The 27,067-nt window shown below is 38.7% G+C and overlaps 5 protein-coding genes across 5 annotated transcripts in view; 2 read left to right on the top strand and 3 right to left on the bottom strand.

The window, feature by feature from the left end:
- The first annotated feature begins 2,432 nt into the window (after positions 1-2,432).
- The window catches only part of LOC122352435 (olfactory receptor 1500-like), a 40,047-nt gene continuing 15,412 nt past the window's right edge, over positions 2,433-27,067 (top strand). Inside the window, exon 1 of the mRNA XM_043249850.1 lies at positions 2,433-2,563. The gene's annotated coding sequence lies outside the window, so the exon portion shown is untranslated. The remainder of the gene's footprint in view (positions 2,564-27,067) is intronic.
- Positions 2,443-27,067, top strand: part of LOC122352544 (olfactory receptor 1496-like) — a 33,960-nt gene continuing 9,335 nt past the window's right edge. Inside the window, exon 1 of the mRNA XM_043249983.1 lies at positions 2,443-2,563. Coding sequence (XP_043105918.1) covers positions 2,556-2,563 — 8 coding nt within the window. The 5' untranslated portion in view covers positions 2,443-2,555. The remainder of the gene's footprint in view (positions 2,564-27,067) is intronic.
- LOC122352550 (olfactory receptor 149-like) lies at positions 3,376-4,335 on the bottom strand. Its single transcript, XM_043249989.1, has one exon. The coding sequence runs from the start codon at positions 4,333-4,335 to the stop codon at positions 3,376-3,378; it is 960 nt and encodes a 319-aa protein (XP_043105924.1).
- LOC122352547 (olfactory receptor 6N1-like) lies at positions 16,951-17,931 on the bottom strand. Its single transcript, XM_043249985.1, has one exon. The coding sequence runs from the start codon at positions 17,929-17,931 to the stop codon at positions 16,951-16,953; it is 981 nt and encodes a 326-aa protein (XP_043105920.1).
- Positions 20,174-21,148, bottom strand: LOC122352548 (olfactory receptor 10G4-like). Its single transcript, XM_043249986.1, has one exon. It carries the CDS (start codon positions 21,146-21,148, stop codon positions 20,174-20,176), a length of 975 nt encoding a protein of 324 aa, XP_043105921.1.

Below are 27,067 nucleotides of genomic sequence, written 5' to 3'. Positions count from 1 at the left end.
ACTTAAATACACACAGGAAATCACAAAATTAACTAGACACAGGTGAACACACTAAGACAATTAACTGAAATTAAAAGTAGGGCATACAGAGCACGTGGGACAATCAAAACAACAACAAAGAGTTCAAAAATGTGACATTACTCCCTCCTCCCGGAAGCTACGTCCTCGCACCTAAAGTAACAAAAACACAAAACTTAGAATGGGGATAACGGATCTTGGGAGGATGCTCTGGTGGTGGACGGGCCCCCAGGAGGGGGTAGGCAAATGGAGTCCAGGGAGGTGCAGTTGGAGGGAGGAGCCAGGGAAAACACAGAAGGAGTCCGGAGCAGGAGGAGATCCAGAGGACCCAGAACCCAGCCATGATGGTCCACGGTGGAGCCGATGGAGAGAGGAGCCATGGAGGAGAAATGGTCGTCGAATCCATGGGGCCAACTGATGGTGGTGGAACAGGTGGTGGAGGAGACTGTGGCAGAGGTGGAGAGCCGAAGGGCCAGGGTGACACCAAGGTGCTGGAGGACCTAGGCGACCGATATGGTGACGGGATGAGAAGGATGCCACGAAGCCAGAGCGACAGAGGACTGAGGTGGAGCCGGAGGGATGGAGAGACGAGGCTAAGCTGGAGCAGAGGAATCCTGAGGTGACGGATGGTCGACGACAGACAGGTGGAGAGGAGGGAGCTAGGAGCCAAGGGGGAGCTGATGGATCTACAAGCAGAGGTGGAGTCCAGGACTCGGAGGCCGAATGATGAGGCGAGGGATCCTTCACACAAGACGGTGATGGTGACCGGCAGACTCTTCGCGAGTACCAGATGATGAGCTGAGGATGAACGCAGGGGCTGGTGGGAAACATCGACGGCGGATGGTAAGGTTGGGAGGGTGGGAAAACTTGGAGCGTAGACACTGGAGGCGGTGCTGGCTGCATGGGCACTGGAGGGAGTGCTTGTGGTGTGGGCACTGGAGGGAGCTCTTGGGGAACAGTCTCTAGGGGGCGCCCTTGAGGCAGGGACTCAGGACGGCTGGATGGAACCAGCGGGCATTCAGGATACAGGGGTGGTGCCAGGTTGAACTCCAGATCCCAGTCCTCCAGCTCTTCCTGTAAATCCAGCAGCCCTAGGTGGATAATCAGTTCATCCTTAGCTGTGGTGCAGTGGGCGGAGCTCTACTCCATGGTCTAGCTGTACCAGGCATTCTCCACCGTGGCGTGCTCTGTTGCTGGCTCGCGCACCTGGTCTGACGAAGTCGACTCGGATCTCGTGGCGCCCCACGGCTCTGTCGCTTCTCTGGCGATGGCTCTGTGGTCGCGGCAGACTTGGACCCCTCGTCATCGATGGGCACAGGCTGTAGGTCGCAGTGAAGTGATGGGCTGGGCTCTGGATCGGGAGTGGGGCTGGTGACGTTGTCTTCGATTTGGACGGTCACTGACGAATTGCACGACACCAGCACTCGCTCAATATAAGTGGCTAGGCTCTCTCTCGAGGGACGTCCCCAGACAGCCTCACTCATGTGATGGGGTTGAGTTCCATAAAAGTAGATTGAGCAGAGAAAGCTGTCTGGGTATCGCGAGTCGTTCGATGAACTCCTCCATGTAGCCCCCAAGAGAGCTATGAGGAAATTAGGGTTGACGAATGGAGAAAACATAAGGGGAAAAAATGAAAAACAAAAGGTGAAAACATGCCGCTATTAAACTTTTACAGGTCCGACGTTCTGTCAGGGTGTGGTTGGCGAGAAGGAGTGCTAGACGAGAATGCTACAAACATACATTTTCCAAAAACAAAATAAACAATATCGTTACAAATAGGCAGGCAGGCAGACAAAAAATAACCACACATATAAACGACAACACGCTTGAACTTAAATACACACAGGAAATAACTAAATTAACTAGACATGGGTGAACACACTAAGACAATTAACTAAAATGAAAAGTAGGGCATACAGAGCATGTAGGACAATCAAAACAACAACAAAAAGTCCAAAGACCTGACACATTGCACTGGCTCCCTATAAAATTTAGATTTGATTTTAAGATCCTTTTTGCATACAAGGCATTGCACAATTCTGCATCGGCTTATTTCTGTGATCTCAGACCATTTTCAACCTCTATGTCACTAAGATCAGGCAATCAGTTTTTGTTATCTGTTCTTTAGTTATAAAGTGTTTTTAGTAGTTGCCCTGGAGCTGTGGAACAGTCTCACTGTGAACATTAGAGTTTTTACTTTTGTGGATGTTTCTAAATCTAGTTTGAAGACTTATTTATACTCTTTAGCATTTGAATGAAATATTTTCAAATTTGTTTTATTTTATTTAATTTTCTATTGTCTGTTATTATTTTCTATCTTATTTAGATTTTGTATATTATAAAGCACTTTGGATCAACTACAGTTGTGTTTAAATTTGTGCTTTATAAATAAAAAGTGCCTTGTCTCCCTGTTAGGTTGCTGTCCTTGTTGGTCGAGTTCAGCAGTGGTCCCCTCACCATAGAGGATCACCTATGAGCACACCCCTCTCATAAACTGAGCGACTAACATGGGGTCTCTAGGCCTCTAACGATAGTCCATGTTATGGTAAGTTTGCAGACAAGTTTTCTGTGCACTTTCTAAAATACATGCTGTGGTACGGACGCACATCAAACATTTTGTGGTCTTTCTAGAATTCGGTATTGTAGGGGTTATGTGCTGCTGCTTTGTGCCCTTTCTTTGAGTTGGTCAGGCCCTGGTTTTACTTTGGGCCCTACTGTGCCTTTGTATTCTTAGTGATATTGACTTGAACAGGGTATTGCTATCAAGGGTCTGTTGAGACAATTCCTTCTGCTAGCTAATGCAGAGCAAGCAGTAGCCCCTAGGTGACAGGCCAAAACCTAGTTAATGTCCTAGGCGCTTGGTTGTACATTGTAAAAAAAAAAAAAAAAAAAAAAAGAATTTGTTTCACCTTGGAATAACTTGTTACCTCACTGCCTATTTTTTTTAGTATAGTCAATTTAAGTTACTTAATGTTAAGTTGACTAAACCTCCAAGTAGGAAAAAACTACAATGGGAGTCAATGGTGAACTAAAACAGACTTTTTTTTTCAAAATATCATCCTCAGAAATTCATACAGGTTTGGAACAACTTAGGGGTGAGTAAATGTTGACAGAATTTTCCTTTTTGGGTGAAGTATTCCTTAAATTTAATTTTTATTATGATAATATTATTAATGCTTTTCATACACAGTATGATTCAAGACATACATTGATTAAATACTCTAAAAACAGTTCTTGTTTAACAGGTAGGCTATTCACAAAGCATAGAAAGACATGTTTTACATTTAGTTTTTACAAAACTTGATCAAAACCAGTAACAGAATAAAAATCAGAATAAAATTATGGAGCTACTGACAATTACTTTACATGATTTGGTAATATTTTTTTGAGTAACAATACGTCTTTTAACCGGTTCCTGATCTCTTTAGTCCTGGTGCAGTAAACAGTAGGGTTTACTAGAGGAGAAATTAGAGAGGGCACAATGAAAATTGTATTTCGCTCTGTCAAATTTAGCCCAACTATTAATCGTGTTAGGAAAATAGAGATCATCTTTGGTACAAAAAAACTGAACAGGACAATGAGGTGACTCAAGCACGTGCTGATCATTTGCTTTTTGTTTGAGTTATTGGAGAGTTTAGTTACACTACGTGCAAGGACAGCATAGGTACACAGAATAAAAGGAAACTGTCCAAACAATGGCCCCAAACTTATCATTGTAACTGTGAAAAAATATGGTTCAGAATTATTAACACAAGAAGCTCTGATCATGGCAGGATAATTACAGAATGCATACTTGATGACAGGCTGACAGTAGGGGACACTATCTACTATTGATATCACATAACCCATAACAGCGAAACCAAAAAGCCATGTTAGAAAAATGAACAGAAATATTCGTGAATTTGTTACAATGCTGTGGTATCTCAAAGGAAGTCTAATTGCAATAAGTCGATCTATTGCCATTAATGTCAGAGCCATGCACTCTGTAATATCACCAAGATGATAGAAGAACATCCTTGAGATACAAGAGTAGTATGAAACATTTTTAATCTCAGCCAGCAGCACTGAGATCATGGTTGTGCTGCAGGTAGAAGAGAACATTATGTCAACAACAGCAAGATTACAGATTAATATGAACATAGGTTTATGTAAATTTCTATTAGATAAGATGATACACAGATTGATGGCGTTCCCAAGCAATATGAGCATGTAGGCTAATAAGACGAGGAATCCAAGGAGCTTTTGGTTCTGCAGGTGATCAAATCCAGTAAATATAAAGCTGTCTACATTTTTCACGGTATAATTTTCATTAACCATTTTAGTCACTTACTGCTTAACATAAAGATACATAAACTTAAAAAAAAATACAATTAATACAGATGGAAAGATAAAGTCACTTAGAGTCTCAATGTACTCACATATGCACAGAAAAAAAGCTCCTATGAAGGAAAATGGCAGAAAGATGCAAACAATGTCTGTAACAGCCAGATGATGAACACTGTAAAGATTAAAGTATAGTTTTAACAGTAGTACAAAAAGAGTTTCAGTCATTATTAAGAATACTGCAAATAAAATACAAATGCTATGTAAATCAATCCCTCTTGTTTTTGTTTTAAAAATATTTTAATTGAAAACAAAGTAGATTGGAATTACATATTGAAGATGTTTCTCTCATCCTGTTCAAAAGACTTTGTGTGATGTTTATAGACCTTTTATACGCTAGTTGTGCGAAAGATACATCATGGTTTCATAGCAACCGTGGTTAAGACAAAAACAGAATGCCTTTCTAATTATAGAAATGCAAAAGCACTTATTTTCTCTAAAAATAATAATTTAACCTCTAATTTTGTCACTCTAAATATGACATTTTTCATCTGCTGTGGGCCATAGCAAATAATGCTGAATTCTATAATCAATCAGAATCACTTTGTCAAACAATTTTAGTTCTTACAAAGGTCATTACAGTTACCACAGCTTAAAAATGAGCATGGAATTATATCTCTACCACAAAAAAGGTCATATTTTGAGCACCAAAAGTGTGCTTTGAACATGCACAAATTGAGCTCTGTGGATAAAATGTTTGTATCGCAAAGAAGAAAGTATTTTGAGCACACAAAAATAATTTTTTTTAGCATTTAAAATACGTTTTTTGATTTGTGCAGACTTCCCTTTTGAGCGTGCAATGTTTCAATAACTTGCTCCCCTGACGCCCACCCTCATTGTTCTCTAAATGCACCAACCTAGCATTACAATATGTCATAATTCCAGCCAATCCAGTCAATGTTATATTAAACAATGTTTTTGATCTTTCAAGCCTTCCACAGTGGCTGTTACATTTTAACTGGTTAGAAGACGTCCCTCACATTGCTCCGGGGGGGTGAATAAAGACATCCTGTAGTGAATCCATGTGTTTTTGTAAGATACATTTCCTTATTTCAAACTTAATAAACACTTTTGTCTCACTTCTGCCGACTGTCAAATCTGGAAGTCGATAGGGTGGACGATGTACCACATAAAAAATACAGGAGAATCCCTGGAAAAACAGGAGAGTTGACAGGTATGACTCTCTATCTAGAGTAGGACTACGTTCTGACAGTCTTAAAAACTTTTGGGTTCTGCTGGTCTGTCTTTTTAATCTGGCACTGCCTTCTGGTCGAGCTAGGGTGTGCTCCTTTGCTGCGAGGGCTATCCACCTCTTGAGCACCACGTTGACCACATTAGAGCCATTCTCTCACGCCTCATTCAACACCATCGTTTGACCAAAGTGGAAAAGTGTGAGTTCCATCCCACCAGCACATCTTTCCTTGGCTACGTCATTGAACAGGAGGGAGTTGCAATGGACGAGAGGAAAGTCAGGGCCGTACTGGATTGGCCACAACCCTAGTCACAACATAGTCAGTCAGCTTCAGTAATTCTCAGGGTTCCAATCCAGCAGCCTTGTCTGGAGCCCAGACGCCATATTGTGCCTTGTGCCAAACTACCAAAACGCCTCATCAACTACCAGCTGGCCTCTTTCAGCCTCTGCCTCTTCCTTGCCATCCCTGGTCCCACATTGCGCTGGATTTTGTTACGGACCTATCGAACTCTTGGAGGAACACTACCATCCTCTCTGTGGTTGACCGCTTCTTCAAGGCCTGCAAACTCATCCCGCTAATGTCCCGCTTCTTCAAGGCCTGCAAACTCATCCCGCTGATGTCCAACGCCCTAGAGACTGCCAAATTGCTGTATGAACATGTTATCAGGCTCTACGGACTGCCCAATGACATTGTGTCCGATAGGGGGCCCCAATTCACTTCTCGAGTGTGGTCAAACTTCTTTCAGAGCCTCAATGTAAACATCAGCCTCAAATCGGGCTACCATCCTCAGTCCAGTGGTCAGACAGAAAATTGGAATGAGGACCGCTTTTCTTCGCGTCTGCTCATGCTGTCATCGCCAACCTACGAAGTGGAGCCAATTTCTGTTTTGGGAGGAAAACGCACAGATTTCTGTCTAAAACCTGCCACAGGTATGACACCTTTCAGGTACACTGAACCCACTGATCTCCCATCCGTGATTGACTGGCTGCAGCTGAGCAAACAATTTTGGGACAGAGCGCACACTCATCTACAGAAAGTTGTCTACCACTAGGTCCACCAAGCCAATCAACATTGCCAGCCGAACTCAGGCTATGCCCTGGGGCAGTGGGTGTGGTTTCCACCTGAGACCTTCATCTCCACCTACCATGGCATAATCTCAGCCCCTAGTATGTCGCCCCATTCAAAATTATTAGACAAATAATCATTTAGTTTGCATCTGCCTGACAAATTATTTTGCCCACATTTCATGCTTCTCTATCGAAACCTGCTGGTGATCTGGGGGAGCTGCCCAGGGGACCTGCTGAGGGACAGGCCCTACAGACCTTCATCATCGACGTTGAGGAGGTCTAGCGGTTCCAGTTACTCGACTCAAGACTACAATATTTCACTCCTGATTGTGCTCACTTCCATCAAGAGGATGGGGGACGTTGCATGCATTCTCAGTCAACAAATCTTGCCTTTGGTCCAAGTAACTCTCACATTATCTTGAGACCCTGGACCAGTTATGTGCCCAAGGTTCCCATCCCTCCTTTTTGAGATCAGGTGGTAAACCTGCAAGCACTGCCCCGGAGATGGCAGACCCGACCAATGTGTTTCTGTGTCCCATTCACACTTTACGCATTTACTTGGAATGCGCCTGGAGATTCAGAAAATATGAGCAGCTTTTTATCTGCTTTGGGGGACAGCAGAAGGGGAATGCTGACTCCAAAAAGAAATGGCTTCATTGGGTGGTGGACACCATCACCTTGGTGTACCACCCTCAAGGTGAGCCTGGCCCCCTTGAAGTGAAGCCTTACTCCACATCAGGTTATTGCAGGAGACTGGTGTGTTGCCCGCTTGCAGCGCCATTTCCCATGGATCCGTGCACTTTTTCCCAGTTGTCTCCCCTTGGTGAACACTGGGACCTCTGTTATCTCGAAGTTCAGGCTAGTAGTTTGAGCTGTGTCTGACAATGGGCTTTCATCCCGCCCTCTTCAGACATTATTGTGTTTTCTTTTTTCTAGCTTTTCTAAAACGTTCCACATGACAAAATGAGTCATTGTGCTCCACCTCCAATGATTGCTTCATACAAAACTGGCAACCCCGATGGGTCCACTATTCTGGCTTATGGTGCTGTGGGAAGGTTATGCATTGAGTTTCACTTGCTCTGACATGCTCGTCTCTCAGCATTGCTGCTCAATTACATGTTTTGTCTAGTATTGGTTCCTGGTCTAATTCCTGTATCCTTCCTGATCGCTGGCTCATCAACTTTGATCTGCCAGCTCTGGTACTTCAATGACAACTCTCTGTGCCAAACTTTTTGCTTCTGGAGCCATTGCTGTTTGCTGTTGAGTCTTGAACACCTCCAATCAGCCTATTCTCCAGTTGTGCGCTGCCCCATTGTTTGGGCTGTCGTCTGTTGTTTATAAACATCACACTGCACATCCATAGATTCTCCCTCTCAGATTGTTGACACACATACCCTTCAGTCATACAGCTATAATTAATCTCTCGCCTGCTCTCTCCAATAACTGCATTATTAACAGCATTATCAATGGTGTAAGCTTATATAACCAGATTTAAAATAATGATTTTGGAATTAGCAATGAAGGCTTGAGATGTATAAGAACTTTTTAAGAACAATGTTCAATGTTATTGCGGTGTGATAATAATTGCACTTATATATTAGGTGGCCTTAACTACTATGTACTTGCATTAGAACATAAGTACACTGTACTTACTGTGTTCGTATTGTATTTGCAAATAAAAGTAATTACAGATGTAATTATATATAGGTATTTTTAAAAATGTAAGGACAATGTAAGAACATGTATGTACACAAAAAGTGCATTGTACCATTGTATTGCATTGGGACTGAATAATTTACTCCAGGCTATGTTGTCATTATAAAAATATGGGTACCAATAAAAAAATGTACCATTATACAGGTAAAATAATAAGGTACTGATACAATATGATGGTTGGAACTAAGGGACAGCAGACTTAATTTTGGTTTAATTATGATTAATATTTAAAATATTATATAAGTATTATTTTTAATATGATTAATGCTTATTCATGTATGAGCTTTTCATACAAAGATTTAATATACAATAAATCTACAAACAGTACTGTTCAACATTTAGGCTATTTTCAAATTAATAGAAAATATTTTTCTTCAGCATTTCAAATTTCTGCCAATACTGTCATTTAAAAATGAAGCAAAACTCAATTTTTTCCCCTAATTCCTTTTACTTAATTTGAAAACAATTAATTCAACATTAGCATATCTATATGTTTGTCTTATATTTTATAACATGAACAAAAGCGTAAAAAGCATTATCAAAACAATCAACACAATCAAAATTAAGATGATACAGCCTTCAAATTGACTTCAAATTATTTGCTACTTTTTTTGTGCAAAAAAACATTTGCTAGACGTGTTCTGATCTCTTTAGTTCTGGTGCAGTAAACAGCAGGGTTTATTAATGGAGAAACTAGAGAAGCTAAAATCAGAATTGCATTTCGCTCTGTTAAATTTAGCACAACACCTATTCGAGTTAGCATTCCAGAGACCAGCTTTGGTGCATAAAAACTGAGCAGAACAATGAGGTGACTCAAGCAAGTGTTGATCATTTGCTTTTTGTTTAAATTGTTGGAGAGTTTAGTCACACTATATGCCAGGACAACATAGGTATACATAATAAAAGGAATCTGTCCACACACTGGCCACAGATGTATTATAGGTATGAAAAAATATGGTTCAGGATTAACATAATAAGTCGATCTATTGCCATTAACGTCAGAGCTATGCACTCTGTGAAATCACCAAGATGATAGAAGTATGTCCTTGAGATACAAGAGTAGTATGAAACTGTTTTAATCTCAGTCCTGTTTCTACTAGGCCCTGCTGCTACTACCAACTCAAAGCTAGGCATTCTAAACAATAACCTACACCAGTGGTTCCCAACCTTTTTTAACTCACAGCCCACACAACCAAACACATATGTTTCCGCGGCCCACTGCAAAAAAATTTAAATGAACCTGTTATTTGTGTCGGGTTAGTAACTGAGTACTCAGAAGCATGACTTTTAACTGTCTTTATTGAATAAACGGGTAATGTTGAATAACCAGAAAATGTGCATAATAGGTCACCAAGCCCTGAGACACTCGGGTTAACAATTCTTAAGTAAACGGGAAAACCTAATCCATTCAGAGGTCGGCAGCACGTAGACCGTCATCGGAGCCATCAGTCAGAAGGAACTGGCAGAGACCAGGGTTGAGACGAGCAGTCAAAACATCAGAGAACTGGAACACTGGACAAATCAAGACTAGAGTCAGGCTCGAGTGAGAAGCTCGAGTGAGAAGCGCAAATCGAGAGCAGATATAGAGCGAACGATTTAAGGGAGAGAAACCATTGAGCGAAATAAAGAGAAAAAGCAAAGAAAAAAAAGACCCAAAGGAAACTGAGACCGTGATCCCGCTTCCTGACCCTTTTTTCATTTTTAATTGCAATGTGTTAACTACAAGTACAAATTTAGTAAAACGGCTCTACTGTTGTCGTTTCCAGAGAACGCAGATTCAATAGTTTTTTTCTTGCTTTGATATTCTTTAAGTTTGTTCTCAAAAAATTCAATTGGCTTGGACGCATATTCACTATGTTTTGTTTCCAAGTGCCTTCGTAATTTGTTCGGTTTTAAAGCTTCATTTGACAGGACTTCTGAGCATACAACACAGAGCGGTAGCTGCTCGTTCTCCGCTCCCACACATGTGAAACCTAGCGCTAGGTACTCGCTGCTATATTTTCTTCTTTTAGGTTTATTTTGAGTCTTTTCTGTGTCCTGCTTACTTGTAGATGAAGTATTTTCCCTTTTCAGCGATCCCGTTGTCAACCATTTATCCATGTTTACATCTGTTTTGGCATGTATGCAGCAAAAATATGTTAAATAGCCTAAATCGGCGGGTTGTTTTTAAACCAATCAACGACCTGGTGAACGCATAGTAACAGTTTATTATTATTTTTTGTTATTTAATTAATTATGATATTTAATTATTACTACACATTTTTACGTACATTAGCAATATTATTATTTCTATTGATAATAACTGGCGGCCCCCCTGCAATACCGTTGCGGCCCACTGGGGGGCCGCGGCCCACAGGTTGAAAACCACTGACCTACACAATTATGCAAAGAATCTTGGAGTCATTTTTGACCCTCTTCTCCAATTTGATAAGCACATGAACACAGTTTTAAAAAGTAGCTTTTTTAATCTCAGATCAGTAGCCAAGGTAAAACACCTCCTCTCAAACAAGGACCTCGAAATAGTGATTCATGCACTAATCTGTTCTTGATTGGACTACTGTAATTCTTTATACATTGGCTTACCTCAATCTACACTTCCTTGATTACATATGGTTCAAAAAATGTCGCTCAGGCCCCGTTTCTTTTTTACGATATATCCCCTTGAAAAATATCCTCTTCTGATTCCAAGTAGGAAAAAAATACAATGGGAGTCAATGGTGTCCCAAAACAGCCTGGTTACAAACTTTTTTTCAAAATATTCTAGAAATTCATACAGGTTTGGAACAATTTAGGGGTGAGGAAATGATGACAGAACTTTAATTTTTGTGTGAACTAATCCTTAAATTTAAGTTTTATTATGATAATTAATATTCTTAATGCTTTTCATACACAGTATGATTCATGACATACATTGATTAAATACAGTTCTGTTTAACAGGTAGGCTATTTGTCAAAGCATAGAAAGACATTTTTTGTTATCCATTTAAGATTTCTGCCATGCTGTCATTTAAAAAACAAGCAGAAATCCAAATATTTTTCATACTTTACTTGATTTTAATTGAAAACAAACAAATGTCTATGCTTTGGTTTGAAGTTTCTAAAATGAGCAGGACCATCAAAAACATATTATCAAAACAAGTAACATCATAAAAATTAGAATTAAAATTATACAGCTATTGAAAATGACTTTACATGATTTGGTAATATTTTTTTGCGCAACAATACATCTTTTAACCGGTTCCTGATCTCTTTAGTTCTGGTGCAGTAAACAGTAGGGTTTACTAGAGGAGAAATTAGAGAGGGCACAATGAAAATTGTATTTCGCTCTGTCAAAGTTAGTCCAACTATAACTCGAGGTAGGAAAATAGAGACCAGCTTTGGTACAAAAAAACTGAACAGGACAATGAGGTGACTCAAGCACGTGCTGATCATTTGCTTTTTGTTTGAGTTATTGGAGAGTTTAGTTACACTACGTGCAAGGACAGCATAGGTACACAGAATAAAAGGAAACTGTCCAAACAATGGCCCCAAACTTATCATTGTAACTGTGAAAAAATATGGTTCAGCATTATTAACACAAGAAGCTCTGATCATGGCAGGATAATTACAGAATGCATACTTGATGACAGGCTGACAGTAGGGGACACTATCTACTATTGATATCACATAACCCATAACAGCGAAACCAAAAAGCCATGTTAGAAAAATGAACAGAAATATTCGTGAATTTGTTACAATGCTGTGGTATCTCAAAGGAAATCTAATTGCAATAAGTCGATCTATTGCCATTAATGTCAGAGCCATGCACTCTGTAATATCACCAAGATGATAGAAGTATGTTCTTGAGATACAAGAGTAGTATGAAACTGTTTTAATCTCAGCCAGCAGAATTGAGATCATGGTTGTGCTGCAGGTAGAAGAGAACATTATGTCAACAACAGCTAGATTACAGATTAATATGAACATTGGTTTGTGTAAAGGTCTGTTAGACAAGATGATACACAGATTGATGGCGTTCCCAAACAATATAAGCATGTAGGCTAATAAGACGAGGAATCCAAGGAGCTTTTGGTTCTGCAGGTGATCATATCCAGTCATTGTAAAGCTGTCTACATTGCTCAAAGTGTAATTTTCATTTGCCATTTTCAATCAATGACTTCCTAGAAATAAAGATACAAATATTTAAAATGATTCAGTTGATACAGATGAAAAGATATCGTCACTTAGAGCCTCAATGTACTCACATATGCACAGACAAAAACCCCCTATGAAAGAAAATGGCATAAGTATGCAAACAGTGTCTGTAACAGCCAGATGATGAAAACTGTAAAAATTTAAGTATATTTTTAACAGAAGTACAAAAAGAGTTTCAATCATTCTGAAAAATAAAGAAGTATAAAGAAAATAAAAATATGTAATATATATTTTTCTTTTATATGACTTTTAAAATATTTGAATCCCAAACTGAGTAGATTAGAATTGCATATAATAAACCATCAAAGATGTTCCTCTCATTCTGTTCAAGAGACTTGTGTGTGATGTTATGCCTTTTATATTTTCATTGTGTAAGAGTTACATCATTGTTTCACAGCAACTGTTGCTGAGACCAAACATTCAGGGTCTTTCCAGTTATAGAAATTACTAATCAATTATTTCTTCTATTGTGTTTCTGGGCAGTAGTAAATATTGCTGAATGCCATAGCTCCGGAGAGCTATGTAATATATTCATGTATGGGCCTATTGTATATATCTACCATATTTTGTAACATGGACGTAACTAGCTATAAGGAAATAACTAAAAGAATTATTAACACACATTAAATTGTACAATTATTTGCACAACAGCCTAGTGCGTTTATGGTCATAGTAATAATGTAATATGATAAAAAAATACCAGTTTTCAATATTCAGCGACATTGGACAGATATTTTTGTTGCTAGAACATTCAACTGGCCAATACCAGTGAGATCATAGAATGGAGTGAATACTATTTCCAAAACTGTGTTTCTTCTGTTCCACCCACAACATGGGTCTATGCTACTTATCTGCTGCTTGGGGCAGTGCTGCAGAAGTGCCATTAATCACTGTCCATCTTGGAATAGAAGGGCAAATATTGTATAGAGAGTATATCGAGTACAAAGAGTACAGAGGTCATGCATAAACTACCAGGTTGTTAACTTCCATCCCAGCGGCACTGGAAACAGCTGCGTAGAGCTTGCTTTTTCTCTGTGCTGGATCGGAATAGCCTGATCCTCATTTGGATTTGTGAGGGTAATGAAAGGAAGTGACAGAGGAACTGAGGTTTTCACGTGGGCAGTCTACACTCTACAGTCTACTCTTCAGTTCTACACCATAAACTCGGACTGCACTGATTACGCACACACGACCCCCAGATCCCTCATGGAAGCTTGGACAGATAAAATATGGGAAAGCTATTGCCATGACCACTGCCAGCTAAAAGTCATGCCCACACCATCACCCCTAAGCAGTTATTGTCTCCAAGGAGGAGACTCTCTCAGCTGAGTACTCTGAACTGCGTAAGGCATTCAGCAAGTCTAAGGCTTCCCAGTGACCCCCTCATTGACTAACAGATTGTGCCACGGAGCTGGTGGCTGCCCGTTGTCACAGCCCGAGTCTGAGACCATAAAGGCATATATCGAGGGGAGCATGCTAAAGGTTTTAGTTGACCCTCAACTTTGCCGGCCTCTTATTTGAGAAATAGAAAGATGGTGGAGGCTGTGCAAACACTGAATGACATTACCGTTTATATACCGAGAGGAAAGTCAGGGCCGTACTGGATTGGCCACAACCCTAGTCACACAAAGAGCTTCAGTAATTCTCGGGGTTCCAATCCAGCAGCCTTGTCTGGAGCCCAGATGCCATACTGGCCTTCTTGGAAATTATCCTTGGTTGAATGGAACTATAATGTGGGGAACTATGAACTGCTAGTCTTGAAACTGGTCTGGAGTGGCAGCACTGACTTGAGGGGTCAGCGCATCCTTTCACAGTTCTGATGGACCATAAAAACCTGGAATATCTGTGATCTGCCAAGAGACTTAATCCTCACCAAGCTCAATGGGATGATTTTTACATGATTCCAATTCGCAGTCACCTACAGGCTTGCCTCTAAGAATTCTGAGGCAGAAGCCCTCTCTTGGCAATCAGAGAAATGAGAGACCCCCATAGGAACCAAGACCCTTTCAAGACCCTCGCTCTGGGCATCCCGGCGTTGTGGCCACCCAGCAGTTAGTCCAAAATCTGTTCTGGTGGCCTACTCTCCTGGATTGGCCACAACCCTAGTCACTCAAGGAGCTTCAGTAATTCTCAGGGTTCCAATCCAGCAGCCTTGTCTGTAGCCCAGACACCATACTGATACATACTGATGTCATCAGATTCATCCACAATTGTGCCTTGTGGCAAACTACCAAAACGCCTCATCAACTACCAGCTGGCCTCTTTCAGCCTCTGCCTCTTCCTTGCCATCCCTGGTCACACATCGTGCTGGATTTTGTTACGGATCTATCCAACTCTTGGAGGAACACTAGCATCCTCTCTGTGGTTGACCGCTTCTCCAAGGCCTGCAAACTCATCCCGCTCCCCAAACTGTCCAACGCCCTAGAGACTGCTAAATTGCTGTGTGAACACGTCTTCAGGCTCTACGGACTGCCCAATAACATTGTGTCCAATAGGGGGCCCCAATTCACTTCTTGAGTGTGGTCAAACGTCTTCCAGAGCCTCAATGTAAACATTAGCCTCAAATCAGGCTACCATCCACAGTCCAGTGGTCAGACAGAAAATCTGAATCAGGACCGCTTCCACTTCCTCTGCTCATGCTGTCATTGCCAACCCACGGAGTGGAGTTCATTTCTTTTTTGGGAGGAATATGCACAGAATTCTGTCCAAATCCTGCCTCAGGCATGACACCTTTTAAGTACACTGAACCCACTGATCTCCCATCCGTGAATGACTAGCTGCAGCTGAGCGAACAAGTTTGGGACAGTGCGCACCCCCATCTACAGAAAGTTGTCCAACACTATGTCAACATTGCTGGCCGAATCCAAGCTATGCCCTGGGGCAGTGGGTGTGGCTTTCCACCTGAGACCTTCGTCTCCACCTACCATGGCATAAGCTCAGTCCCAAGAATGTCGCCACATTCAAAATTATGTTGCCCCGGGGGGCCCGCCGAGGGACAGGCCCTACAGATCCTCATCATCGATGTTGAGGAGGTCTAACGATTCGAGGTACTCCACTCAAGACTACAATATTTCATTCCTGATTGTGCTCACTTCCATCAAGAGGATGGGGGACTTTGCATGCATTCTCAGTGAACAAATCTTGCCTTTGGTCCCACTAGCTCTCACATTATCTTGAGACCCCGGACTAGTTATGTGCCCAAGGTTCCCACCACTCCTTTTTGAGATCAGGTGGTAAACCTGCAAGCACTGCCCTGGAGGTGCAGATTCCAATTGAGGTGGCCTCATTGGGTGGTGGACACTTGCTCCCTTGAAGTGCAGGCTTACTCCACTCTGAGCATTGCTCCCCCTGGGCCCTGGCAAACAGCCCAATGTTCTGGCTTACGGGCCTTTGGTAAGGATACATACTGAGTTTCACTTGCTCTGACATGCTCGTCTCTCAGCATTGTTGCTCAATTACATGTTTCATCTAGTATTGGTTCCTGGCCTAATTCCTGTATCCTTCCTGATCGCTGGCTCACCGACAGCCTTAATCTCTCACCTACTCTGTCCAATAACTGCCTTAGACTGCATTATTATATATCATCAGTGGTGTAAGCTTATGTAACCAGCTTTAAAATAATGTTTTTGGAATTAGCAATGGAGGCTTGAGATGTTTAAGAAATTTTAAGGAAAATTTAAGCTCAATGTTATTGAGGTGTGATAATATTTTGTATAAGTGCAATAGCACTTATATATTAGGTGTTCTTAACTACTATATACTTGCATGGAAATATAAGTGCAATGTACGTATTGTGTTCATATTGTGTTTGCAAAACAATTTTCAGTTTTGCAAAACAAGTTTAGTGACAGGTTTTGTGGGTATGTTAAGGGTATGTTAATGAGTATGTTAAGTTGAGTTAAGGTGTCAACAATTGGTCATTGGGATTGGTCAACAATTATAAAAGTAATTACAGATGTAATTATATATAGGTATTTTTACAGCTATGCTGTTATTAGAAAAATATGGGTGAGGCTATCAATAAAAAATGTACCATTATACAGATAAAATAAAGATACAATATTATGGTTGGAATTAAGGGACAATAATTTTGGTTTAAATATGATTAATATTTAAATTATTATATAGGTATTATAATTATTTTTTTAAATCTTTATTCATGTATGACCTTCACATACAAAGATTTAATATACAATCAATTTCTACCAATACTTTTTGAAAATTTAAAAAATAAGCAAAATAACCAAATATTTTTCCTAATTTCTTTAACTTCATTTGAAAACAATTAATTCAACATTAGCATACATATGTTTGTATTATATTTTAGAACATGAACAAAAGCATAAAAAGCATTATGAAAACAATCAATACATTCAGAATTAAGATGATACAGCTTTTGAAATTGACTTCAAATTATTTGGTACTATTTTTTTGTGCAAAAAAACATTTGCTAAACGTGTTCTGATCTCTTTAGTTCTGGTGCAGTAAACAGCAGGGTTTATTAATGGAGAAACTAGAGAAGCTAAAATCAGAATTGCATTTCGCTCTGTTAAATTTAGCACAACACCTATTCGAGTTAGCATTCCAGAGACCAGCTTTGGTGCATAAAAACTGAGCAGAACAATGAGGTGACTCAAGCAAGTGTTGATCATTTGCTTTTTGCTTGAGTTGTTAGAGAGTTTAGTCACACTATATGCCAGGACAACATAGGTACACATTATAAAAGGAAACTGTCCACACATTGGCCACAGACTTATTATAACAGGTATGAAAAAATATGGTTCAGGATTAACACAGGAAGCTCTGATCATAGAAGCATATTCACAAAACACATATCTAATGACAGGCTGACAGTATGGGACACTGTCTACTATTGATATCACATAACCTAGAACAGCAAAACCAGCCAGCCAGGTCAAAGAAATGAGCAGAAATGTCAGTGAATTTGTTACAATGCTGTGGTATCTCAAAGGAAGCCTGATTGCAATAAGTCGATCTATTGCCATTAATGTCAGAGCCATGCACTCTGTGAAATCACCAAGATGATAGAAGTATGTTCTTGAGATACAAGAGTAGTATGAAACAGTTTTAATCTCAGCCAGCAGCACTGAGATCATGGTTGTGCTGCAGGTAGAAGAGAACATTATGTCAACAACAGCTAGATTACAGATTAATATGTACATAGGTTTGTGTAAATGTCGGTCAGTCAAGATGATAAACAGATTGATGCCATTTCCAAGCAATATAAGCATGTAGGTTATTAAGACGAGGACTCCGAGGAGCTTTTGGTTCGGCAAGTGATCAAATCCAGTGATTATAAAGCCATCTACATTATTCACAGTATAATTTTCATTTGCCATTTTCAATATTTTAAAACACATTTAGTACAGATGATATGAAGTCAATTAGAGCCTCAATGTACTCATATACACATAGGCAAAAAGCTCCTATGAAAGAAAATGGAAGAAAGATGCAGACAGAGTCTGTAACTGCAAGGTGATGAAAACTCTGAAAGGTCAAATATAGTTTTATCAGAAATACAAAAAGGGTTTCCTGCATTCTTAAGGATGGAAAAAAAGCTATAATTTGTCCTTTTCTTCTTTTCTTCCTTACTTCCAGTCAGAGTACTTTAAAAAAGCATAAACTGTCTGAGATGTTCCTCCCATCCAGATAAACGTATGACTGAAGTCCTGACATTTATATTTTACTAGTGACAGATACGTCATGGTTTCCTAGCAGCCTTGACTGAGTAAACTTAGAAAGTCTCTCAAGTATAGTGTATGGTTAAAAAAAAACATACATCTGACAAAAAATATCTGACAATTTTGCAATGCCTTAACTTAATATTTAATTGGACATGAGGGAGATAGGGGTAATTCGTCCCACAAGGATAAAAGAGATAGATTTTGTCTCATTCTTTGTGTAATACTCTTTAGTTTAATGCATAATTTTAACTTCAAATCAAATATCTAATCATGAATGTTAAATGATTGTTATATTGTTAACCACTCAAAAATAGTAGATTCTAGTGAATGAGATTATGGTTTACGGTAAAATCTCTGTAATTAGTAATGTATATACCAGCTCATTAATATACACAAGGGACTTCTTAATGTTCAGGTAATAGCTGAGCTAACAATGTTCCCTGTAGTGTTTCAGATCTCATTACACAAATGTTTTAATAGAATCAGTAACTGCTGGCAATGGGGATCAACATATAGTATTTTATGTTGAATTGCTTTATTATACACAATGCATGTACAAATATTTTCAGTTTGACCTTTCATTAAAATTTTATACTAATTCTATTCTTTGTTTGAAGCAAAAACATCATAATCTAAGAATGACCATTATAAATCAATCATGGTCAATCTGTTGAACTTGGCTTTTTTCTGCCTAATGGAGCAAGACCAGGGTTAGAAAAATAAATGCCTTTAAAACGGAAGGTGCAGACAGTTGAATGAAGGAAAAAATGCATAGTCAAGCCATTTTTTTGGTAAAGTTTAAGTTTCTTTTACCTGAGTGCTGTGCATTAAGAGTGTGTGAGGCGCTTATATTTGCATGCACAAGATATAGAAGAAGTTGCAAGCGCATTACAACAGATCAGTTTAAACTGGTCTGCCCCAAGCATGTGTTTACTGACTGGTAATCAAATAAAGCTGTATATTATCATGGCTGTGATTACCCATGGCATTCATTTGGCCTAATGATCTTATGCCTGCAGCTGAACATAAAGCAATATTTCATGGCTACTTGTGTGATATTTCTCATATAGCACCCTATGTCCTTTGCAGTGCAGAAGTAAGTTATTTTCAGTGCATGTGTTAGACTTGTGATTCATTATCCACTATAGGTAATAACAAGAAGAATAACAGCTATTTGCACTACAAACCAGTTAGGTTATGATAATGATAATAAAAGAATCTGAACAAAATACCATTGTGTGATATAAAGCAGCATTAGACTGTTTTTGTACAGGTATGTCTATTTTAGCCAGGTAATATAACTAGTAGCAAATGTCACTAGAAGCTTTGAACATTTAAGTTTCAAACGGCTGCCTCCACTCTTACCTTAAAAGTAATTTCCATTTAGTTCTGTAGAATATATTTTAGCTTTTTTCAGTTTTCAGACAGAGACAGAGCCACAATGCTTTCACCGTACACAAGGGTCCTCTTAATGATCCATTATTAGCTGAGCAGAGACATGCTTAAGATCCCAGTGCACAAATGTTTTAATAGAATCAGTAACTGATGTTATTGTTTGGCCTGAGGGACAACAGGCTTAATTTTAATTTTATATGATTAATATTAGTTATGCTTCACATACACAGTATGATTCAAATTTCACATACAGAGATTAAATACACAGTACATCTACAAACAGTTATATTTCACAGGTAGGTTTTGTCAATGTATAGAAGGACTTTTTGTTTAACATTTCACATTTCTGCTAATTCAGTTAATGTAAAAATATGCAGAGCTCCAAATATTGTTCCTATTTTCTTTTGCTTAAATTGAACCTCTGTCTATGCTTTGGCTTGTAGTTTCTAAAATGAGCAGGAGCATCACAGACATCAGAAAAGCAACATAAACACAACCAGAATTAAGACAATAAAGCAATTGAAATTACCTTTAAATGATGTGGTACTATTTTCTTGTGCAAAAACACATCTGCTATTCGTTTCCTGATCTCTTTAGTTCTGGTGCAGTAAACAGTGGGGTTTATTAAGGGAGGAATTAGAGAGGCTACAATCAAAACTGCATTTCGCTCGGTTAAATTGAGCACAACTCCTATTCGAGTTAGTAAAATAGAGACCAGCTTTGGTGCATAAAAACTAAATAAGACAATGAGGTGACTGGAGCAGGTGCTGATCATTTGTTTTTTGCTTGAGTTGTTGGAGAGTTTAGTCACACTGTAGGCCAGGACAGCATAGGTACATACAATAAAAGGAAACTGTCCACACAACAACCACATACTTATAATTACAGGTACAAAAAAATATGGTTCAGGATCAACACAAGCAGCTCTGATAAGGGAAGGATGATCACAGAACACATATTTAATGACAGGCTGGCGACAATATGGAACACTGTCTACCAATGATGCTATATAACCTATAACAGCAAAACCAAAGAGCCAGGAAAGAAAAATAAGCAGACATGTTCGTGAATTTGTTACAATGTTGTGGTATCTTAATGGAAGCCTGATAGCAATGAGTCGATCTATTGCCATTAATGTCAGAGCCATACAAATCGTAACATCACCAAGATGATAAAAGAACATACTTGAGATACAAGAGTAGTATGAAATAGTTTTAATCTCAGCCAGCAGCACTGAGATCATGGTTGTGCTGCAGCTAGAAGAGAACATTATGTCAACAACAGCTAGATTACAGATTAATATATACATCGGTTTGTGTAAATGTCTGTCAGTCAAAATAATACACAGATTGATGCCGTTGCCAAGCAATATGAGCATGTAGGTTATTAAGATGAGGAATCCGAGGAGCTTTTGGTTCTGCAGGTGATCAAATCCAGTGATTATAAAGGTGTGTAAAGTGAAATTTTCATTTGCCATTTTCAATCAGTCACTTCCCACATACAAATATTTTAAAATACAGTTAGCACAGATAAAAAGATGAAGTCAATTAGATCCTCTATGTATTCATATATGCACAGAAAAACAGCTCCTATGAAGGAAAATGGCATAAAGATGCAGATGGCGTCTGTAGCTGCAGGATGATGAAAAGTCTGGAAGTTGAAATATAGTTTTATCAGAAGTACAAAAAGAGTTTCATGCATTCTTAATAAAAAATTGTTTAATGTATTGTCCTTTTGTTCTTTATAGTTGAAATTTCAATCAGAGCACTTTAAAATAGCACAAAATAATCTGTCTGAGATGTTCCTCTCATCAGAAATACATGACTGAAAACCTGCCTTTTATATTTTAATATATGACTGATACGTCATGGCTTCCTAGCAGCTGTGATTGAGTAATCTACAACAACGTAGAAAGTGTCTACAAATATACGCACAGACACACACAACCACACACAGAAAAAAATATCTAATTAATCTTATTAATCTCTTGATGATATATAAATGCACATTAATAGGATATGGAGTATTTTCTGTTTCTGTATCTGTTTATATGTTACCAGTGCTATATAAACCATTTCAGCCATTCATGTTTTCAAATGTAAAATATTTCAATTAAGATAAAAAACAACAACATAGAATATGTTAATTAAAGCCAGGTTTCACCGTGACAACTTGCTGATGATATTAGTTCACACAGAACATAAACATTTTAGGCATAGTAAATTTTTTTTGGTTTTAGTATCCCCGTTATAATTCACCCATTTTAATTAGATGGAATTATATCCCCATTAAAATTCCCAATTATAATAAATGGACTTAGGTACCTCTTAGCTTGATGAAATTATTTCATTACAGTAGTGCAATTTTAAATGACCTTTGCAGGACAGTGACCAAGACCAGGAATTATTTTTGTTTTCTGTTATCTTTTATGTTATGCTTCAAGTGACCTCTGTCACCTCTGTGTCTGTTTTCTTGTGGGTTCATTGTAAGTCACACTCCACTTGTTTGTTTCCCTGCTGCTTCACACTAATGAGCTTCAAGACACAAGACTGAAATCTCTCAGGCCCCATATGAACCTCTCCACAGGTTTACCTGAGCAAACACAGTGCTATTAGCAGGGTAATTAACATGTTACTCATTATCCTTAGGAACAGATGCCTCATAATTGGATGATGCAAAATTTGTTGAATACTACACTTTCTGAACATTCTCAACACACACACATTTTGAGGGCAGACTATGAAACCCTAAAAAACAGAAACAACATATTATAAAAAAAAATAAACTGTTAGCTTAGTAATAAAATATCATCAGCCGATGACTGCATAGGTAATGTATGCAATGTGACACTTTACATGCAATAGCCTCAGAACACAGTATACAATAAAATATTTGAGGGCAAAGGCCATCCTTCACAATGTCTAGTTTGTAGATAGCAAAGACCCTCTTTGTGTTTCCAAAATTGAGTATTCTTTTTAGTTACTAAGATTGCCATTGAAATGGCAATATTCAAAATATACAGTAGGCCATTATGAAGCAGCAGCACTACAGTTTCTCCTCTCTGTATATTATTGTATGTAATGTATGTAATCATGCCATCAGTAACATGATTGGTCAACTGACAAGTCTAGAGAGGCCTGGCATTCATACTGTATCATAATCAGTGGCATATATAATTCAGTATGTAACAGATCAGGGGTTACAGGGCGGTGTGCTTGTATAAGCCTGAGCTTTCAACGGCCACATTGAGACTCTCTTGATGATACTATGGGTATATCACATTGTACTTAATTGCACTGTAACATTTTTTCAAGTCTTGTGTATTATATACAACATTCTTATCAATATTTAATATAATTATTTTTTTTACATTGTATACATGGTAAAATGTGTTTTTAGAATATGGAATGTCTAATATGCTTGTAAGTTTGGTTGGGATCTAACTGAGATAGCCGTGTTTAATATAACTCAATTTGTGCTTTTCTTTCTAGACAGCGTGAATACAGGATCAGTGAGTGAAATGGTTGTGAATCAAGATGTCACTGAAAACAGAAATATTTCAGTCCCGTCTTATTTCTTCATCAGTGGTTTTTCCGGAATACCTCACATGAGATACTATTATATATTTCTGTTTTTTGTCTACATTATTACTGTGCTCGGAAACTCTTGCCTCATGTTTGTTATCATTATGGACCGAAATCTTCACACTCCTAAATATTTAGCAGTCTTCAATTTGTCTTTGACCGACATTAGTGAGAGTACTGCTGTGATCCCGCAGCTACTGGATACTTTTTTGTTTGGGAATCAGTGGATACCTTATGGATTGTGCATGTCCAATATGTTCTCTGTTTTGTTATTTCTCGCAATGCAATCACTAACTCTCACTATTTTGTCTCTTGACAGATTAGTTGCTATTACATTCCCACTCAGGTATCATATGATTGTGACCCACAGATCAATGCTTGTTATGATTGGTGCTTCATGGACACTAGTACTTTTACTAATGGTCATTGGAGTAAATTTTATGAGCAGACTTTCTTTTTGCAAAGTTATTGTCACCGTTAACAGTTTCTACTGTGATCATGGGCCAATATATCGTTCAGCTTGTAATAATAATTTCCCAAGCTCTGTGATAGCCAATTTGTTCCCAGCAATCATCCTTGGGTTTCCAGTAGCTTTTATTATCTTTTCATATACATGCATAGCTGTGACATTGTTCAGAATCACAACTCCACAAGACCGCCAGAGAGCAACAAAGACATGTACTGCTCATTTAATATTAGTGGCTATATTTTATGTGCCCATCACTTTTACATATGCATTTTGGCCCTTTATTAACACAAACACAAGAATCATTAATCTTTCTCTGACTTCTGCACTTCCTCCAATGCTTAACCCTTTAATCTACACATTCATGACAGAGGAGTTTGTGGTGTCTGTTAAAAGACTTATTAAACGAAGATTCATATTCCCGACTCATAAATAGACCTCTTGTGGTATTTTGTTATTTTTTTCCCCTGTGTGTTATTTTATGATATGTACAATAATTAATGTTTATAAATATATATTTATATATATTGTAATTGTTTCATTTTTCAGTATTATTATTTATTTAAATAGTGTCTGAACATATTACCTTTGTTCATCTGGTTCCTCTATATTTGTACTGCAATAATGCTGAGAATCTAATGAACTAAAAGATCTATGGGTTCATGAAGAGCCTTGGGAACATTCACAGAAATTTTCCATAAAAAAACATTCTATTTATTTTTAAAGATTATTTTTTAAAATGTTCTTTACTTTTTACTAAAGAGTTCTTTTGGGCAATAAAATGTCTTTACTGTAAAAACACCTTATGCAGTGCATAGCAGTGTCTCTGCATCATAAGATTGCCCATGAAAGCTAGAAAGGACCTACAACTCCAGCCATTTAAACCGAACAAGCTCAGAACAAATGCAATATATATAATATATACAATATATAATATTTACAATAAATTTGTTACAGTAACTGTGGTATTGCATATTATATATATATATATATATATATATATATATATATATATATATATATATGGAAAAGCATCTGGCTCTCCGTCCATTTTGTAAAACTCCCTCTTTGCACACCCCTGCTTTAGGGGAATTAAGCGGAGGTAGATAAGAGCAGATGTTAATACTTTCATAGGAGCTTTTACTCTAGTCCAGACGAAAAATGGACCAGATTTGTGACACTTAAAGACATAGACATCAAACGTATGTGGAGGAATAAAATGGCTAAGACAACATAAAAACTATTAAATCTCAAATATAAAAAAATCCTAATATACTTGTCTCAACAGATGTAGAGGATTCAAGTGCTGTAACAAACAGTTTATTGACAATGAATATAATGAAAGATCATAGGAAGTGAAGAGTCTTAGAGTAGGGAATGCAGGGGCCGCAATGGAATCCACACGGCAATGGGACACCAATTCAAAGAAACAAGACCAGAACCAAACGGTGAGAAGGTGGTCACAGAGATCAAGCAAGACAGGCTGGAGCAAAGACAAGACCAAACACACACAATAAATAGCGAGTGTAAACAAGCCACAGCTGATCTCAGTCCGTCCATTTCAGACACACCCACTAATCAGACACATACAACACAAGGAATGAGACAATGAACCTATGTTACAATAGCCCGCCTTTGGGGATGGTGGTGACGAAATCTAGAATGTGGGACCAAGGTCACAAATGACGGACAGTGGTTAAAGTAACCCTCTGGAGGTCAATTGTCTTACCACGAGCACAAACTGAAAAGGCCAAAACAAACTCTTGGATGTCATGAGCCATGGTGTGTCACCAGATTCCTACATGACAAGCCACGTTGGAAGAATGATACCAAAAATTACGTATGACCTTAACCTCTCTGGCACAAACAGCTGACTTGCTGGGCATTCTGGGCAGAGGTTAGTGCAAGGCATGATTCGATCCCTGCTGCTAGAGAATCCGCACAAATGTATTTAGCTCCATGGCCTCCCTTTCAGAAGCAGAAACCAAATATAGTCTGCCTTTACTTGGAGAATGTACCTGAAACTATAGCACAGTCGTAGGGATGATGTGGAGCAAGAGAAGCAGCCCAACTGAACACCTCCTTCAGGTCGTGGTACTCCTAACGGGCACGTTTGACAAAGTTTACCATCTCATCCTGCAACAAGACACAAATAACATCTCTCACTCCATGTCAAAACACAGTTTTCCCCAGTTCAGCGTCCGAGGACCATGCTTATAGAAGGATGGCCCAACACTACAGGAGTCAGTGAAGAGTTAGTGAGGTAGAGCGTAACCTGTTCCATGTCATTGCCTGAGGTGACGAGAGTTAGTAGCAGCGTGGACTGAGTAACACTGGGAAGTGACTGTCCATTGAGAGCTCTAACAGAGATCTGTTGGCTCAGAGGAATATATGGATGTGAAGGTGTCTGGCCAGTGCATTGTCCAAAAAATGACTTTCGGCCCCAGAATCAATGAGAGCACTGCCCTCGCAGTCCTGGTCCGCCCATTGTAGCCTTACTGGGAGGAGAGTACTGGGGCATGGAAATGTCTCCACAATAACAGATCGCAAACTCTCTAACGTATTTTAAAGATTATATGCCGCAAAATATTTTATGGAAAATCCAGTGTTTAGTTAATCCTGATAAGCACTGGTCATCACAGTTTTAAACACGTTTTTCTTCTTTTGTGAGGGGTTTGGCATAATGGCCGATGAAACTTTAAATGAAACTTTAAAGAATGTGGCCCACACATCTCCTGGAAATCCTGTATAATTTAACTAATCTGATGATGACTTCAAAACTCCTGAAGTGTTTTCACTTTTGTGTGCCATATCCATCAGACGTTTAGCCAATGTTCTGTGGATATGAAGTCTGAGGCTGAGACTAAGGAACCCTAGGCATCATTCTTTTGGTCAGAGTCAGTAGAAAGGTCTCTTTAATCTGTTTAAAATCCTAAGCATTGATTACAGTCTGTAAACTGCACCTGTGTTTTTTAAGATATGCAGCAACAAGCTTTAGATATGCAACTCTACTAATCCTAATGTTCTTACAGCATATTTTGAGGGTTAAGGGCTTCTTTCACAATTGAGTGAAATCCCTGTAGATTACTTAGTGTATTTGATTCTGACATACCAGATCATGCCAGATCTTTGCTATGATTGGTCAACTCACAAGTCTGAAGAGACCTGCCATTCATACCTGAAGGATATATAGTTCAGTATGTATCAGGTCTAGTGAAGTCTTTTTACAGTACTGTTTCTGTAAAAGCTTGAGTAACACTTCCTATAGTCATATATATTTTTCTGTGAGTACACCTGATCTACTGTATTTGCAGCATGTATTGTACAAAATGTTTGTTTAACAGGG

This window comes from Puntigrus tetrazona, chromosome 10, assembly GCF_018831695.1.
Source record: "Puntigrus tetrazona isolate hp1 chromosome 10, ASM1883169v1, whole genome shotgun sequence".
Taxonomy (NCBI): domain Eukaryota; kingdom Metazoa; phylum Chordata; class Actinopteri; order Cypriniformes; family Cyprinidae; genus Puntigrus; species Puntigrus tetrazona.
Note: the sequence above shows the minus strand (reverse complement) of the source record. Positions and strands in the feature narration are given on the sequence as shown.